The sequence below is a fragment of the Thunnus thynnus genome, chromosome 5, assembly GCF_963924715.1.
Source record: "Thunnus thynnus chromosome 5, fThuThy2.1, whole genome shotgun sequence".
NCBI lineage: Eukaryota > Metazoa > Chordata > Actinopteri > Scombriformes > Scombridae > Thunnus > Thunnus thynnus.
The window spans coordinates 16,073,649-16,091,383 of NC_089521.1; the positions used below are offsets into that span (position 1 = coordinate 16,073,649).

Here is a 17,735-nt window from a genome sequence, read left to right on the forward strand (position 1 = left end):
ACCCTCCTGCCCGTGAGTGACTTTGGGACTGAAATGTGGTTCCAGTTAGGGCGTTTTTTAAAATCAGAAACACACTGGCACTTCAAACAAACTGCAGATATTTCTGTAGCCAACTCTTCTTTGTTCTCATTTGACTACAAAGCTCCATTCCCAGACTTTTCTCGTTTTTTTTTTTTTTTTTTCCCCTTTCCAGGAGATGTTTTCTCACATTATTCCTAAAACAACTTTGACTAAAACTGACAGATGGAGATGCTTATGAATTCTAAATACTACATACTGTAGGCACATTTTTACTGGTAAAAGCGCCGTAAGGTGTTTTAGTATGCGCAATAAAGACGTCAAAAATCATGCTTCACAGCAGATTCTTTGTGATTCAAACTTGAGTTGTGCTGAATTCACACAAATCCAATCTCTGACTTCAAATCTTCAGATTAACTTCGCTGCCATATGCACCCTGAGGGGAATCTTCGAGCATCAGTCCCCGATGAATTGAGAAGATGGAGACGTCATGCTGAAAAGTCCCAGAAGAAGAACAAAAGTTGCATTTTAAACTGCACATATACACCCTACAGCTTCATATGTTTAAAAGGGTGTGTATGTAACAACAGAGGCAGCGAAGCTACTCTAAATAATATACAAAACGTAAGCCAGTGGTTTGGTGCAGAGACAGAATGACTGTGTTGTGTGTGAAATGGGTGAAGATAACACAGGGAGGCTGAGTGTTACTATTTTGTATTGCTACAGTAAATTTGAATGTGCCTTGTAGTCAAAACACTCAAACAACCTCACCTTGCTCTTGGTAAATTCCTGCTAGTCTGAAATTCTTCTCCTCGCTCTTTTCATATTTCCTTCTACAAGATAACATTCTCTAATTGTGCTGCTTACTCGGTCTTAAAGTCGTCAAATGTTTTTTTTTAAACACTTATCATAACTATGTCATTACTGTAATGGTGAGTAATGGAGTGTTATCTTTTATTATAAATTTAACCTCTTACTCAGCTGACAACTAGTAACACATCAGCGCAAATGACTGAGCCACTGGTTTCATGTCCACATCATCCTTCTTTTTGCTTCCATTGTTTCCTTTCCTTTCTTTTGCTCTCTTTATCCATAATGCACACTTTTTTTTTTCACTGTTCTTTCTGTCGCTTACGCTCACTATGTGCCTTAACAAACTGGGTCACGTAGATATACACGTATGCACTACGTACTCATATAGGGCCTGGAGTTATATTTAATACAGAAAGCTCTAAAACGGGACTGCAGCAAATGACTCCCTTGATGACATCCGAGCAAATAAAAGCCTTCCACGGGTGCAGCACGATGATACTGCGCCACAGTGTGTCAGCGAGAGCAAGTCACCACTGGCCACTTTGGTTAATGTGCAATCAGGTCATACTTCGTGCATGCTACCAACAATTAGCATGTACTTGATGCTCACCCATCTTTTTTATTATGCTTTCTTTATGAGGTGAGCTGTATTCAGAATAGTCAAAAGAGGTCATTCCACTCCATTTCCCAAAGGAGGGACAAGCCGCCTTCCTTCCATGGTTTATGATTCCCTGTCTTTCCGTCTCAGCTCTCGCTCTCGGATCACTTTTCCTGGTCAGCTTTGCCCTTTAGACATTCCTTGAATTCCAGTGCAAAGGGAGCACTTGGTTGATGAAGCCATTGTGTGTTTGTGTAAGTACCTCTGAATACGCTGCCATACATCTGTACTATAGTGTACATACTCTGTGTTTTGGATGAAATGTATCCGAGGCGATCCAGTAACCAAAGTAGCTTCTGAGGAAGAACAGAGGGCAAAGCGATACGGGGCGAGAGGGGGAGCTAGTGCACTGACGGAGAAGAGCAGAGAGGTCTGTGGCGTGTGATGTCATGTCTTCAGAACTTTTTTATCTCAATGAAACACAGTCTTAGTGATCATGGGGGTTGATATGCAAGGATCTGAGTTGTCAGTGTGTGTGTATGTGTATGTGTGTGTGTGTGTGTGTGTGTGTGTGTGTGTGTGAGACTCATTCACAGGGGAAGGATCTTTTACCCCTACACCTCCTCTCGTCATCTATAATTTACACAGCGAGAAATCACTGTAGACCTGAGTGACCCTGTGTTCACTGATACTTCTGGCAATGCATGCAGAAAGACAGCGTGACGTAGGATGTGGTATTAGGTTCTGCACTGCCACTAGTGTACTATATATGTATAAACGTATACGGTATGTGTGTTTTCTTTTAGTCTGCCAGTAAACTCACTGAACCTTGTTGATTGATGAATCTTCTTCCTTGATCTCCCTTCATCGCTCTGCTGGCTCTTCAGTCTCTCGCACGGTTTCTCATAAACAAATAAACAGACACACACAGACACACACACACACACACACACATAGCGCTTGTGGCCTAAACTCAAGGGCACTTTGTGCTGCAGAGAGGTTGAACTCCAGTGGCCTCTTTCCCCTGTCCTGTGACTGGATGGAATACCAAACACTCTAATCATTTAGCATGCTGAATATTAAACAGTCCTATCTGCAATCTCCGGCGTATTTGTGTGTGTGTGTATGTGTGTGCCACAGTCCTAATATATTCCACTGGCCTATTAAACATGTACCCTGAGACAGAACAGCAGGGGATAGGAGAAAAGGGGTTTGGGGTAGAAAGCGCCCAAATCCTCTCTGTTCTTTTTTTGCTAATTCTGCCCTTGTCTGCTGTGTGTGTGTGTGTGTGTGTGTGTGTGTGTGTGTGTGTGTCCTTCAGGGTCTCCAAAGACTCTCCAGGCTAATTAGGGAGACAGCCACAGAACAACATCATTCAAGGCACCGGCCTTTACAGGAGTTTGGTGAGCTTCCATCCATATAATAACTCTCAAGGTTTTAAAATCACTTACTTCTTTAGCTGAGTGGCATGGAAACAACCTGCACTGTCAAACACACACACACACACAAGCAGACACACATACACAAGCACATGCACATAAATGTTTGACCAGCTTCACTCCCCTCGTTCTCCAACCTAAGACGCAAACAAAAGTTGTCATGACAACTTTCTGGGAGACCTAGCTGTCTCTGCCGTGCAAACTCAGCCAGAAATGTAGGGCACTAAAAGAGGGGGGGGTGTAAGACAAAGCTAAGACACTGTAACGGGCAAAGGTATGACCCCGGGGTATATACTTAAAGTAAAAAGGCGTGCAATAAAGGTTTTCCCCCACAAACTGATTCAATCCAGCTGACGACAGTAAGTATCGTGATTCCTGGATGGCAGAGACGAGGGAATCCTTCGCTCTACAAAGTCAACAGATATTTGTGAATTTATAAAGACAGACCCATGTACACTCCTCCTCCTCACCACCTTCTCATTCTACCTCCCCCAGCTCACCCTCAGGACATATAGTACTGACGTTAAGAGGGTTTAAGGACAGGTATGTAGAAAAAGAAAACACGCTTCCACAGTGAAGGCGGCGAGGCAAGGAATTCACAGGGGGAGAGCCTGAAATGGGTAAAGCAGTCTGGTAGGACAGAAAGTGGGAATACACTGGAGATGAGGTGAGCGGACAAATAAGAGGAAACATAATAAAGAAAACAGAAACAATGGAGAGACGGGGGGAGAGAGTGTGATCACGCTGCAGCTGCAGACCTTTCTTTTATCTTCCCACAGGATCTAGTCTAGCATTCTAATGAAAAATAGAGAGGAGTGAAAAAGAGCTATATGTCCCTCTGCAGGCTCTGTCCCGCAGACTGTCTGCTCTGCCTCCACTGCGCTCTACAGCCGGGATTTATCCCCCCATAGCTTTGGCTCAATGTGTCTGTGCTCCATTACTACACACTTGATTCCTCTGAGCCAGGGTAATGAAAAATGACCCAGCTCATCTGCAGGGAGAGCCCTTTGGCAAGTACGTGTGGTCTGTGTGTGTGTGTGTGTGTGTGTGTGCAACTCTTCTTGTCCAAAGGGAATCCCGTCATTGCAAAGGTATTGAATGTCCTCCATTTGGCCATTTTGCCTCAGGTAGAGCCAGAATCTGATGGTAGGAGGTGGAAAGCTTTTTGCTCGATAAATAAAAACACCTGATCAATCATGTGCCACAGTTACAAATGGGGACTGAGTTCATTTTTTATCTTTAGTGTTTGGATTATTTGTTAAAAGCATGTTCTGTGTATTGCGGGCCTTAAAATTCTGGTTTTTTTTGTTTTTTTTTAAATCAGGCAAGAGTTGTTTAGTTTAATGTGAACAGGCATATATTGTATGCACTCAATTTATACATAATTTAGTCTGCAGGTGTACGCGCTTGAGAGAGAGACAGAGAGAAATTCGAAGTAGTTGCAGTATTCAAGAATGTACAAATGCTGAGCCTGCTTGCTTTTTAGCATTTGTCTCTAAATGACGACTGACTGCAATTATTAGGGATAGTGTAATGCCTCCCAAAAGGACCATGGGAAAGTCCACCTTGTCCGAACATGTGTGCATCACATTTTTCACTCTCATTCAGCATTAATGTGACTGATACAGTATGTTGTGCTGTATCTCCAAAGCGTCTGTATAGGAAAACATATTGTAGTCAGATTTAGGGCTCTGAATATTTTGGTTCAGCTAAATGATGATATTTCCTTTCTTCTCTGAAGTTAAAATATGCACAAAACTTTAAACCTCTGTTCGGTAAACACATGTGGACACACTGACAGAGGATATAACATGCATACAAACAGAGGATCTAAGAGTCCCTGAGAGGGATTTCCTCAGATATTCACCAGATTCCCCTGGTAATCCTCCAGGATTACCATTCTATACTAAGGCCCTAACCTCTGAACTTAAAACATTATAAGCCCTTATATCCCCATCACTAATGCCACAGTTGAACCTATCGCTTCACTCAATAGAGGGGGACCACCTCCAAAAAAACCTTATATCTCGTCCGTTCGGGCTACTCTGTTGTGACTCAGACACACTTAGAGGATTTAGAGGGATACCAGCCAGATTTATCGAGTAGGCCGTTCAACCTTGGCCCAATAAAACACCAGCCAGATCGTGCAACTTGTGTGTTTTATCATGTTTAACATGTGGATAGTCTCAACAACATGGCAGCTGATATCTGGGAAAGTGATGATATTTGACAATCCCTTTTCCCATTTTGAAATACCAACCTGTTCTCAATGTATCTAATACTCTGATTTAAATCTGAGAATCAGATTAGTCCTATAGGATGACGTCTGGATGCGTGTGAGCCTTTGAGCATGTGAGAATCCAAACGCCTGTAATTAATCAAGCGAGTGGCCATGCTATCAAGTAGTGTGCAACATTCTCACTTTAGCAGAGAAATGAGATCCTGGCATGACTAAGAAGCTTATGGTGTGCAGTAACTACTGTAAATAACATAGCACATGGACGTCGGAAGGGAGGAGGGGTGTCGTGCTTTAGATGTTTGGCATGTAACTACAAATCGCCATGAGACTCATTAAACACATTCTTATCAGCGAAATATTAATGACAGATGAAATTTTGATAGTGATTTATGATTCATGGAGCGGTGACTAAGTTGGAGAATTTACAGGGAATTTGTTTCCCATGGTTGAACTGTGAGTCTCTACAGGAACTTTTTTCTTAATTTCAAGACACCAAAAACCCTCCTCCTTCTCCCTTTTGTCTTTCACACACATTCACACTCACACACTGGGTATTTGATAAACCTGGGAATGGAGCAGTGGAAATGTTTTCCAGACGAACTATGCAAATAAGACCTTCTCCCCAGGGAGACACTGTAAACGGCTTCAACCACCAACAGAATCTACAGAGGGGTGCTTGTGTGAGTCTGTGTGCCTATGCGGGGATATCAAACACAAACATGCCTCCGGCTAGTGGCAAACAAATTAGAGAATTACAAAAAAAATAAAAATAAACAAAGCATTGGAAAAATTTGAAACAGAGACAATGTCCGCTTTGGCCCTGAACCCCCTCCCCAAATCACCAAACTTCGATTCGGTTCTGGGAAAAGATTTTCTCACATACAGATCCTGACTTTGGCAATGAGAACAAAGATGGATGCCAGACCGGGATAGGGATCAAAATTCTTCAGTAGGAAGTCACAAGTTCAGCTTCAACCTCTATCCAATAATGACTTGGCTGGAAAACGGGGAAAAAAAAAAGGAATAAGGCTGGGAATTAGTGAGGACACGCAGATTTCCCAATCTGGATATTTGCCTGCCTGTCATGAGTCTATTTATTGACATCTGATTCAGTGGGATATGAGAACAAATGGATGATAAATTGAACATGAGAGTCCGGGAGATTTAACAAACTGAACCTTGCGCAGTTGTGTCCTTCTGGCAGATACAGTGGACTCTTCTTCCAAGAAATCCACTTGCTTTGAAAACACCATGATTTGACTGAGCGCCCACAGTTTATCACACCACATACAAAAGAAGTAACAGAACAGACCCCAAACTCCTAGACAGAGGGAGGATTGTGTGTCTTGGTTATTTTAGGGCTATGCTGCGGTGTCTCTGCTTCCTATCATACAGGAATGGGACTCGTCAGAGGGAAAAGAACATGATCAGTGACAGAGCTATTCGCAGGAAACAGGACCAGATGAGTTCAGTGGGAGTAAACTGGCCTGGGTTTCAATCCTAAATAGGATGCAGTATGAGGCTCCAAGCTAACAGAGCGGTGAGGTATAATGAATATGTATGATAGATGTTACATATTGTGAGGTTTTAAATATGTATAAAACTTTTCAGTTGAATGGTGTTGCTAGGAAACTACATCGATCTAAGTTTGTCTGCTGTGTAAGAGAACCAGCCTCCTGTCAGCCGCTGTTATTAGCAAACAAGTATAATAGGAAATAAACTTGGTCTATTCAGGATGTTTATCTTGTCAAGTCTGAAATCATCTACAAGGAGGATGAGTTTTGCTGCACAACGTGTCACTTCACATTTAGCACAAAATGAAGCCTTGCTGCAGCTCCAGAGAGTTGCAGGACAGCAGTGATTACAGGTAAATTCTTGCAACTCAGGGGAAGTCCAACCACCTGTGTTTGCTATAGTCATTAGCCCTGCTTCTTCCTCAGGATATCCTGCATCTGGGATGGGTGGGGTGGGAGGGTGGGGGGGCTATGGAAGGAGAAAAACGAGAAGCCAAAAGATACAATGTACACAGCCGAAATCAATGCAAATGGAAAAGCAACATGAGAAATGACAAACAATTACCCAGAGACACTGTCTAACACAGCACAACGGAGCACTGCCCTGACACGCCTGTCGGTGCTAACCCTATTTAAAGGGTCATACCACCAGAGGAAAATGTGTGACTGGAGGCTGTTGAGTCAATATTACTCAGCCCGATGCATGAAAGTGTGAACACGAGGCTGCGTTCTCTCACGAGAGAAATAAGAGAACGTCTGCGTGAGCGAAACAGCATCTCACAAATGCTGGCTACTGTCAATCACACGCTGTGCCGCTTCACAGAACATGCAGAGCACCTTCCCCGTAAAATTATCACCATGACGTATGTGTGACACACTGGAGCGCTGTAAAATATCTGGGCTAGTGTCCTGATTGAGTATCTAGGACTGCTGGTGATGGATGTCTCGCCAAGTGAGAGTTGAAAGGAGAGTAGAGAGAGTTAAATAAGAAATGAAGAAGTAATTTAAGAAGGGGGGGGAAAGTGAAAATAGAATTTCAGAGAGGAAAAAAGAGACACGAGGGAGCAGGTTTATGTTAGAGCAGTGGAGTGGAGGTGAATTTAGAGTGTAGAAAGTAAACAGTTTGATTAAATATAAAGACACTGTTAAGATTTTCCCACTTTCTATCAGTCTTGCTCTCTCTCTCTCTCTCTCTCTCTCCATTGTGTGTGTGTGTGCCAGTTGTGTGAGGCTGGGTATCTCATTAACAGTAATAGAGGAAGCAGGGCAGAGAGGCAGTGCAGTGAGCCAGGGATATCCCCATCCTGCAGCCTGACACACTGACCCCTCCTTCCCTGCCTCTGCAACTCCCACCACTATTAACTGCTCCACCTTGGACGTTACCACTTCATCGGGCCGGGGGGAGATATTTGTTGGTGGCCCATCAAAGCGCTGTTCGAGAGGAAGTTCAGGGAAGTGCCGAACGACCTCTGTTTGAGAGGTGTTAGGGGTGGCCTCTTTCAGACGTCTGTGCGTCTTCAAACCAGCAGGGGGTGTTAAGGATGGGTTTGTTTTGGAGAGGCTTGGTGTATTATTTCAGTTTCCTCTGATTGTGTTGCCCTCCCTCAGGATGCTTAAACTTAGGAGCCACATGAAAACACATTTCAAGACAAAAGCTAGAATAACAATCCAGCTTATTTGCCTCTTGAGAATAAAAAGGGGATTTGAACAAAAAGACAGGAAAAGGCATATTGTGTGTGTGTGTGTGTGTTTGTGTGTGTATGTACTTAAGTTAGTACACTGATGCTGCATGATGATTTTGTGCTATGCAGTACACATTGTGCTTTTTGCCGTCTAGCAACAGGCCTGATGAATCTCTCTCTGTGAGCTCGTTGGGTTTGTTCTGGTGGTGCCAGCTGCATACAGGGCAGGTGAGACGCCCGAGGAATACTAATGGCTCAATGAAAGCCCTGAGCACCGATTCAGATACGGTGGAGAGAATACTGATCGACCATTTTGCTGAATCACAGCTAGACAAACACAAGGCACCGAAGACACAGTCGCTTTCGATAAAACTATTCAAATAATTCAAACCAGTGAAACAGTTCTTTTTCAAGCAAAGGGGGACATTTAGTGCGTTAAAAGTTACCGGGGAGTTCGATTAAACGTGTGAGGCGATAAAGGCGCATTGACCAGAGAACATATAAAACACTGCCTGTGTGTGTTTTTGTGTGCAAGCGTCCCCTTTTCACAGCTTAAAAGCCTAGTTAATAATGACCGTGGCAGCACAACTTCCTGTGAAGGCTCTGCATCCAGAGCACAACAACAACAGCAAAAGAACTAAATAGGAGCAAAAACATCAAACGAAGCAGCTTTTTTCAGTCCAATAGATATACTTCGCATGCACCTGAGCAATGTGTTATAAAACTGTGTCAACTTATGTGTCCCATTTCGCTACCGGGATCCCTACCACAGCATCTACCCCAGTTCTGTCATCCATGCTTAATGAAACAAATCAGTCATGTTTAACCCTGCCCCTGGCTCTGACCCCGGTCTACAGCCTGAAGGACATACCTGGTCTACAGTACATCATCTGTTCACTCTATGCCTCTCCTTCTGTCCCAAGACTTGACACAGATGTGGAATCATTCATTTACAGTTGTTTCCTATGCTGGATATAATTTTCCACAGGGTGCACCACAAGTAGACAGATGAAACAGTAGGCGGTTGCAGGTTGAATCCCTATAACTGTATTTTAACAGGTGTAAATTAATTAAGATTTAAACTGTCAATAAATACCCAGTGCAAGGGTGTCTGTTTGATGTCATATTAGGTGCAGCCTACCTGGTACAGTGGCCTTGAAACACACCTGTGTGTTTGTAATAGGTGCAGGGGACCAGGGAGGTTCCTGGCATGCACACGGAGGCGTCGGAGGGCTGTGGAAGTGAGAGTCCACAGAAGACCCTGCCGAGTACAGACCGCATCGTCTAGACCCAACAAGACCGCTTCCATTACTGCACTGACTGCTAGCGCTCCGAGACAAGTTGAGATGTTTGCGAATGAGATATCCACAGGTATCACATTCGCAAACCATTATATGTACAGGTGAGCCATTACAGGTAAAATCCACAGAGGCCCAGGTAATGAGAAGGGATGATTAGCCTTTATTGTCCTCTTGATACCACTTAGCTCCAGTAGAGAATAATTGGGTCATCTCTAGAGGTAAGCCAGAGAGAGACAGGGCAGCCCTGTGGCGTTCTCCTCTGCTGTCTTGTTTCTGACCCTCTCTGTCCTCTCGGTCTCTCTGGGATTCAGCTGTCTGATGCCTTCCTCAAGGTCAAACCCCGCTAGTCCTTCTGTCCCCCGTCCCACGCAGCTAGTGGTCCCTCCTGACACTTTGTCTCTCTCTCTTCTTCCTCCTCCTTCTCTCTTCCTCTCTCTTTCCTTCTCACTGAAGCAATGCACCCTCTGTCCACTGCTCTGATCGCCACAAACACAAACATTCCCACTAAGGAAATGCAGCCAGTCTCTTAGTCTTGCTCTCTGGTAGTTGTTTTTAAAGCGATATGCACTCTCATACTGCAGCTCACATGGTGAGACACCAGTCTGGGAGCCAAAAGAGAGCAACAGATGAAAGCACTCACTCTCTCTCTCTCTCTCTCTCTCTCTCTCTCTCACTGTCTCACTTTTTAAGGAGGGAGGGATGCATCTTCTCACACACCTAGACAGACTATCTGTACGCTTGTCAGTCTGAACCTATGAAGAACACACACTCACACATATACATACATACACAAGCGTGCGTACAGTATGTACACAGACCAAATTAGTCAGTAGACTGTAAAACACTGACATGTTGCTTTCTATTTACAGCACTGGGATTTCAGCCAGAACGCTTTTAAATAAGGAGACAATTTTCCTCTGAGCCAGTTTTCCCAGGATGGAGTATTCTGACCTGACCTACAGCAAATCTTGAAAAAAAACATAAGAATACCAGACATTTCTGCTACTCTTCCAACATGACACATTATCCTCGCATAGAATGTGCAAAGCTTGTGCATTTATTTGAGATAAAAATCCACAATGAAGGTTATCTTACATTTGCTTACATATACACCCATTTGCAACAATGGCCACATGGAGGCAATACAACCCCCACATACAAGCTGTGCCAAGCTTACAGTGCCAGTCAGTGTGTCCTTGTGACAAACTCTTGGCTTAACAGCACTGTTAAGGAAGATACAGTATAAATATTCAATGTTGTCTGTGTTTTGTGTGGAATGCAAATAATTCTGAGATCCAACAAAGACACTGATTTTTTCTACCTCCAGAGGATTTCTTACATGAAAATTTAAACCTTTCAAGAGGACAGAAAAAGCTTAAATGCTCGATGGTTTTACAGAGCTGAACATGTTCAGTTTTTCTGCTTTCCTTTCACTTTCCCCAGAAAGCCCTGATCAATATAGAATTCAATAACCCCGCACAGTACAGTAATTCTCTGCCTTCCTACCGAACCCAATCTGACTGTAGGTGGATTAAATGGCCTTTCTTAGCTCACTCTGATTCATGGAAGGGTTTATCGATAAAAGGGGTCACTCTTGTACTGCTGAGTTGGTGTGTTTGTATGCAAAGAAATCGCCGTGTGATGCTCAGATCATTTGTTTGCTATTAATACAGTACAAAACTACAGATATAACTACATTTTGTATTTTTAGCCTTTCTACAATTTGCAAATACCACTGTTACTGATGCTTTAGGAGTGGGTGGACCATCAAGTTTCCTCTATTTCTCGGGTGTGTGCTATTTTCTTGAGAGACCCATGAGGAATGTACGGCATTCCTACGGCGTGAATTTTCAAAAAAAAAAAATGAATCAGGGGTCGGCTGGAGAGGTTCACCTCTCAGCGACTGTAATTTACGAGGGGTGTAAATATTTGTTGTGGTGGAGCAGGGAGGTTAGGTACGACAGCGCACTGTTCCCATGATTCCATGTGTGCGCAATGTGCTGTTGAATCCTGGGAAAGGTCATGCAGGCCCTGTGATGTAAACAGTCAGCGCCGCAGTGTCAGCTGGCCGGCAGAGAGGAGAAAAAACACTTCGATATCTTACAACCGGCCTTGTGATAGACAGATGGAATTGAAAGTCAAACTGTGGGATAATATGTGTGTTATTTCATTCTTTATCCACACATTGATGACGATAAATAAACCTCACTTCTCAGACTGCTGCGAGGTCACCCCGGTCCTGACACAGACACGAAATCAGGAGTGAATTGTCACTTTTTCTCTACTCCACCTCCTCCTCCTCTCAATACTTTCTTCCAGCCTCTTACTTTCCCTGTCTCCATCTCTCTCCCTCCCTTCATATCTTTCATCTCTCCCACATATCACTCTCTATCTCTCAATCTTCCCCCTCTCTGATCTTCACTCAGGCGTGTTATACTAGAGTACAGGCAAGTCAGATAGAGAGAGAGAGAGAGCGAGAGAGGGAGAGCAGTGGAGGGAAATGGGTCACAGACACTATAAATTCACAAGAACGTTCTCAGCTGAGGCTCTCTGGCACACAAATTGACTAAAACAGTTGTGTACGAGAGGGCAGAAAGTGCATGTGACACACAGGAAATGTGCAAACGGGCAAGACTCATGCACCTCTTTTATTCTTTTACTATAATTTTCACGCAACAATAAACCAGGTGTCTGTTGCAGGCTTAATATTCTTATAGGTTCATTTTCAACACACACACACACACACACACACACCATTGTCACCATGACAGAGATTATAAGTGACATAGGTGTATAGACCCGGTCTAAAATTCAATTCCGATCAGTCTAGTTTAATGTGATTGTGTTAGAGGTGCGAGCAGGAAAATCAATAATATAACGTAATGTGGCTCAAGAGGGATGAAAGCAGGGGGCCTCTATATATGTGTGTGTGTGTGTGTGAGAGAGAGAGAGAGAGAGAGTGTATATGCATGCCATGAGCTTTGGTTTTCCCCACTGACACGTGTGCTTGGAATAATTAATGTGAAAATACTGTTTATTGTGAGTGAAAGCCCCCATGATGACAGAAAAACCTTTGAAGTACTGGGACTTGTTATAGTCTCTTAAGTACAGAAGTTGACCTAGTTCATGTGTTATATGCTGTAATATGCTATACACACACACACATATGTGCAGTGAACACTCACACACACACACTCTCGAGCTAATCATTCTCTTCACTTTGCCTGGCAGATAAATATTAATGAGGATTACTATGTTACTGCAGTACACCCACGGGAAAACAAGAGACTGGAACAGCACCTCTCTCTCTCTCTTTCTAACCCTTTCCCGCTCTGTCTCTCTATCACTCATTCACACCCACACATACGCCCACACACACACACACACAAAAACTATCTTCAAGGAAGTCTTTACCATTTTTTTTTTAAAGATTTTACAACACATATTCTTTCTTTTTCTCCCAAACTCTGCTTTCTATTTCTCTTTTTCTGTCATAGCAGGATTCACACACACACACACGCACACACACACACACGCACACACGCACACACACATGCACACACTCGCACACGAACTATGAATAAAAGCCCTTCATTTGAGTGAGTCACAGTGCCTCCGTTCTCTTTGAGTCATGTTATCTCTGTCTAACAAAGAGCACAGATTGTGCTGGGATATTTTAGGAACATTTCGGGGGTCTCCACATCCTGTTTTGGGGGAGAAGATGGAATTTAAGACTCTTTCCCATCAACCCACACTCGTCTTTTTTTTCTTTTTCTCTGCTCTTCTTCTTTTTTTTTTTGTCTGTGTGTGATTAACAGGATTCCACGCAGACATTTCTGAGAATAAAGAAGCAGAGATAATGAAGAAATCATTCCGAGCTCTGCATGAAGGTGGCAGAGGATGGGAACACACACACACACACACACACATTCATCCACTGGGCATGTTTTGGCAGACGACAGAGGAGTCCACTCTCACCATAGCTACCCTGCTAGCAAACTGTCTCCATAGAGAAAACACATTATCAGCAGCTCACTGCCTTCAGCCTTCACTCACAGTCAATAGGCGATCATCTCTTCATTGTTTGATCATGCTCTGCTCTACAGATTTACTTTGAACTCATACGCAGCTGTGCCGTTTGTCTATAGGTCTGCGGGTTGATTTTGGACAAGGAATAAAAGATAGAAAAAAAAAATCATAGCGGAGAGTGATGAAAGAGACGGGATGGAGAGGAGGGTGGGAGTCTCCCCTGTGTTCCCCCCTCCTCTTCCCTTGCTCAAAAACATTCTTCCTCCAGAGCTGCCTTGAGGAGAAAAGGGGGGTCCCCTTTCATGCTGAACAGGGTGTGGTGCAAGAGGGGCCTTCAGGAGCCCAGGAGCCTATAGCTCCAGCTATTCCCACCTCTTTCTTTCGTTCCCTCCCTCTTTCTCCTTTCTTTGTCTCTTTAATTGGACTGACTGACCACAGCGTTCTCACCTACAGTCCTGGGGGCAAGACGAGATCCCTGGGAATCAATACTGTAGCGAGGCAAAGCGGAGCTGCGGGGGCAAAAAACTCAATGCTCTAAACTGCTATTTGCTAATAGCTGGATGATGAAAGAGAACTGAACAGAAACTTATTTCTTCGGGTTTCCATGTCACACATGCATTTCTGTGTTGTCCCGTTTCAACGCTGCTTAAATCAATCCTGACACTAACGTCTGCACAATTAGATCAGTTTGATGAGAACCGGGCGTTGTATCAACCTGACCCCACAGAATGCCGGAGTCCAGCGCTGACCTTCACTGCGATTGGTGCAGACGAGATGTTTAAAGTTAACGAGGATCGATTAGTATTCCTGCCTCACCGTTCGCCTGGCTCGCAGGGCCTATAGTGGTAAATTACAGTCATGCTATTGTCTGTTTGCATTCCTAGTCTGCTCATGAATGTGTGTTTTGAACATGTCTACCAGTCTGTGTGTGTCTGTGTGAACTTCTTTTCTTCGACAGTGATCCCCCCCCCCCCCTCCCCACCTTTACCCCTCGCTCCCCTGTGGTGCAACTGACAACAACATGTTTCCTTGGAGAGCGATTTAACCTCCGAAAATCACAAATGTTTTTCGTCTGTTTCGAACGCCCCTGCCCTCGCACACACACACACACACACAAACGCAGACACAGATAAACACGCATATGTCTCGCTCTTTCTCGCGCCCTCTCTTCCCTTTGTTTGTTTGTTGTTTTTGTTCTTAATTTCACAGAAAAAGGCTGAGCTGCTTAACATGATAGCTGAATAACAAAGGCGGACGATAATCCTAATTCAGACCGCTCACGGAGGTAATCTAAACAGAAAACACCCCCCTAAAAAAAAGCTGTTTTAAACTATTGTTATATTGTGCTGTAAACACCCAGAGTTTAGCTAGGACTATCTATAAACCACTCTGCGCTCATGATGATATACTCCTTTCACGTGTTGTCACTTTAATTTACTCAAAACTGTTGTAATGAAGCGAATGTATCAATGTATAAAAGGCATTCAAGAGAGAGAGAGAGAGTAAGGAGTGAAGCGTGTCAAGTCTTGAAATGAAGGCCTGATTTTTGAGCCACGATAACGAGGAGGAGGAGAAAATGAGGTAAAGAAAACGAGGTGATTCAGACAGAAAAAGGGGAGAAATCGAGTCGGTCTCCTCCTCTATTGTTCTGCGGTTAACGAGGCATGTCTTGTTCAGATGTGTCATTGCTGCTGACCATGAACAAAGATGGCTATGTTCCCCCTGTACATATTACTCATTTAAGTGTGATAGAAACCCACATCCATCAGAAACCACGGAGAAAGACGTGAGATGATTCATCTGCATTAAAATAAGTGACAGGGAACAGATGAGAAGATGGTGCATCTCCTCCACTCTGTGATCTGGGAAGGCGAAAAGCAATCTAGGGGTTCCATTTTAAAATATGTTTACAACTAGTTACTGAGTACTGAGGGAAACGTTTAGCCAGGGGTGAAACGCACCCACTGACCTCTGCACGTTCACTGTTAAATGCCGAAAGATATAAAAAACTCAGTATGCAAAATGCTTTTAACTGAATCTAATCTCCCAGAAATAAACATTTCCACTATAACATTCCACTTTGCTCTGTCAGCTGCTTATAGATATAGATTCTATCAATATCTTTCTCTGTGTGCTGTTACTCATCTGTGCAGCTCATAAAGTTGCATAAGGCAGAGATCGGATTATAACGCAGTGAGTTATCTAACATGACAAGTCAGAGCAGGACAAAGCTGCAGCTGTGTACAGAAGTGAAAGTATTTCAGTGGATCGGTAATGACATGGGAAGGACATGGGACATGGAAGGGAGCCTCTGGGGTAGAACCAGTAGATGACTGAGCTTTGTTCACCTGTCATCACCGAGGAAAGAAATCAGACAGACAATATGATGATTTTGAAAACCTCTATTCATTTATTAAACACTCTTTTCTGGCCATGTGGTGGGAACTGTTTTGAAAATCTGCATGCATTCTTGCTGTACATGGCGAACCGATACACATTCATGCATTCAGCCATTTTTTCCAAATGAGTATGTAAATCACTTCAAGCAATTCCCCTTCAGTCTGTCTGCACACAGCTGGCTCCAAGAAGAGTTGGAGACAGAGAAAGAGAATGCAATCAGGGGAGAGAGACCTCCCTCCGCTCCTGTGTGAGAGAATCAGCATTTCTCCATTAATTAAGGTGATTTGAGTGACTGTGTGTGTGTGTGTGTGTGTGTGTGTGTGTGTGTGTGTGTGTGTGTGTGTGTGTGTGCGTGCATGCATGTGCCCACATGTATGTGGTTTCAGCCAATCAAGCAGTAGCAATTACTTCTCTTAAAAGGACAGTGATAATGACCAGCCAGCTAGATTCCATCAGATCACAGTTTATGACTTTACCAGCCACTGTACAATTACAGACGTCTTTGGATCAGGGCTGCAAGTAGCCATTATTTTTTTTATTGATTCATCTGCAGATTACTTTCTCTGCTAATTGTTTGGTCTATAAAACATCGTAAAACACTGAAAAATCCCAATGTCCTAGAATGTAATGTCTCGCTTTGGCCGACCAACCGTCCAACACCCAAAAATAATCAATTTATTATAATGTAAAACCAAAACAAGGAGTGACTTCTCACATCTGGAGCAGTCACATGTTTTTGGAACATGACATACGCGATTAATCGATTACTTTTCTTTCGATTGACTAATTGATGAATTGACTAATCGTTGCAGCTGTACTTTGGATAATATCTGGAAGCATCAGAACAAATTCTAACTTATACTGTCTGAGACTCCAGTTCCTCTCAAGTCTCTCACTTCAGTGCAACCTGACTATAAAAGCTTTCTTTTGCAAAGAAACTAGGTTGTGTTTTATGTATTTCTGTGTAAGGAGATGTGAAGGTTATAGCTGTTATTTTAACCTTAGTGAAGTGAAGTAAGGGCCTATTAAAGTGAAAGCTGTTTTCATCCAATACGGCCACACTGTGTAATTTATGATAGCATGTGTACAGCATGTGTGTGTTTGTATGCATGACTGTATCATCTGTGTTCCCGTTCAATCAAAGGAGGGAACTACAAAGACACAGGCGATTCTCGGAAGAGCTCATGGCATTTAGATGTCACGTTCGCTCAAAGAGGCATGTTAATGAAACTTAAGTCACAACACATCGAGTGGAAAGACAGAGGTTTCAAAAGGGAGATGAAAATTCAATGCGATATGATCCTATAAGCACCTCATGATTTTGGGAAAGCAGTTTGGAAGAGCTGTAAGCCCAGCTCGCTCATCACCTGACACACTCTCTACTTAAGTCTGATTCATTTTAATACCAGTGCATTTACAACATAAAAGAGAGCTGAAACTCATCACAGAATGAATGCAGCAGGGAATCACACACACACACACACATACACAAACATACGGATACGCTCACAGCTGCAAACTTGCGTGCTGCTTTCGGTTACACGTACACACGCATGTACACGCGCGCGGCTTTTCTCGTGCTGTAAACAACTTTGCTGAAGAGCAAAAGAGGTGAATCACCTGGCAGGTCGTAGCCTGTCTATACAACTGACACGAAGGTTAACTTTGCAACCCACATTCCACGTCTAAGCTTAGCTGGAAA

At 43.4% G+C, this 17,735-nt stretch overlaps 1 protein-coding gene across 10 annotated transcripts in view; it reads right to left on the reverse strand.

Moving 5' to 3' along the window:
* Nucleotides 1-17,735, reverse strand: part of frmd4a (FERM domain containing 4A) — a 100,953-nt gene that overhangs the window by 43,390 nt on the left and 39,828 nt on the right. For 2 of the 10 annotated variants that reach the window (XM_067589543.1, XM_067589542.1), the window contains exon 1: nt 9,445-10,114. The exons of 5 other annotated variants lie outside the window; for them this stretch is intronic. In XM_067589543.1, the coding sequence (XP_067445644.1) occupies nt 9,445-9,612 (168 nt within the window). In that variant the 5' untranslated portion in view covers nt 9,613-10,114. Of the gene's footprint in view, nt 1-9,444; nt 10,118-17,735 lie in introns of those variants that run through there. 3 more of the 10 variants (XM_067589544.1, XM_067589553.1, XM_067589547.1) reach the window with 3 other exon arrangements.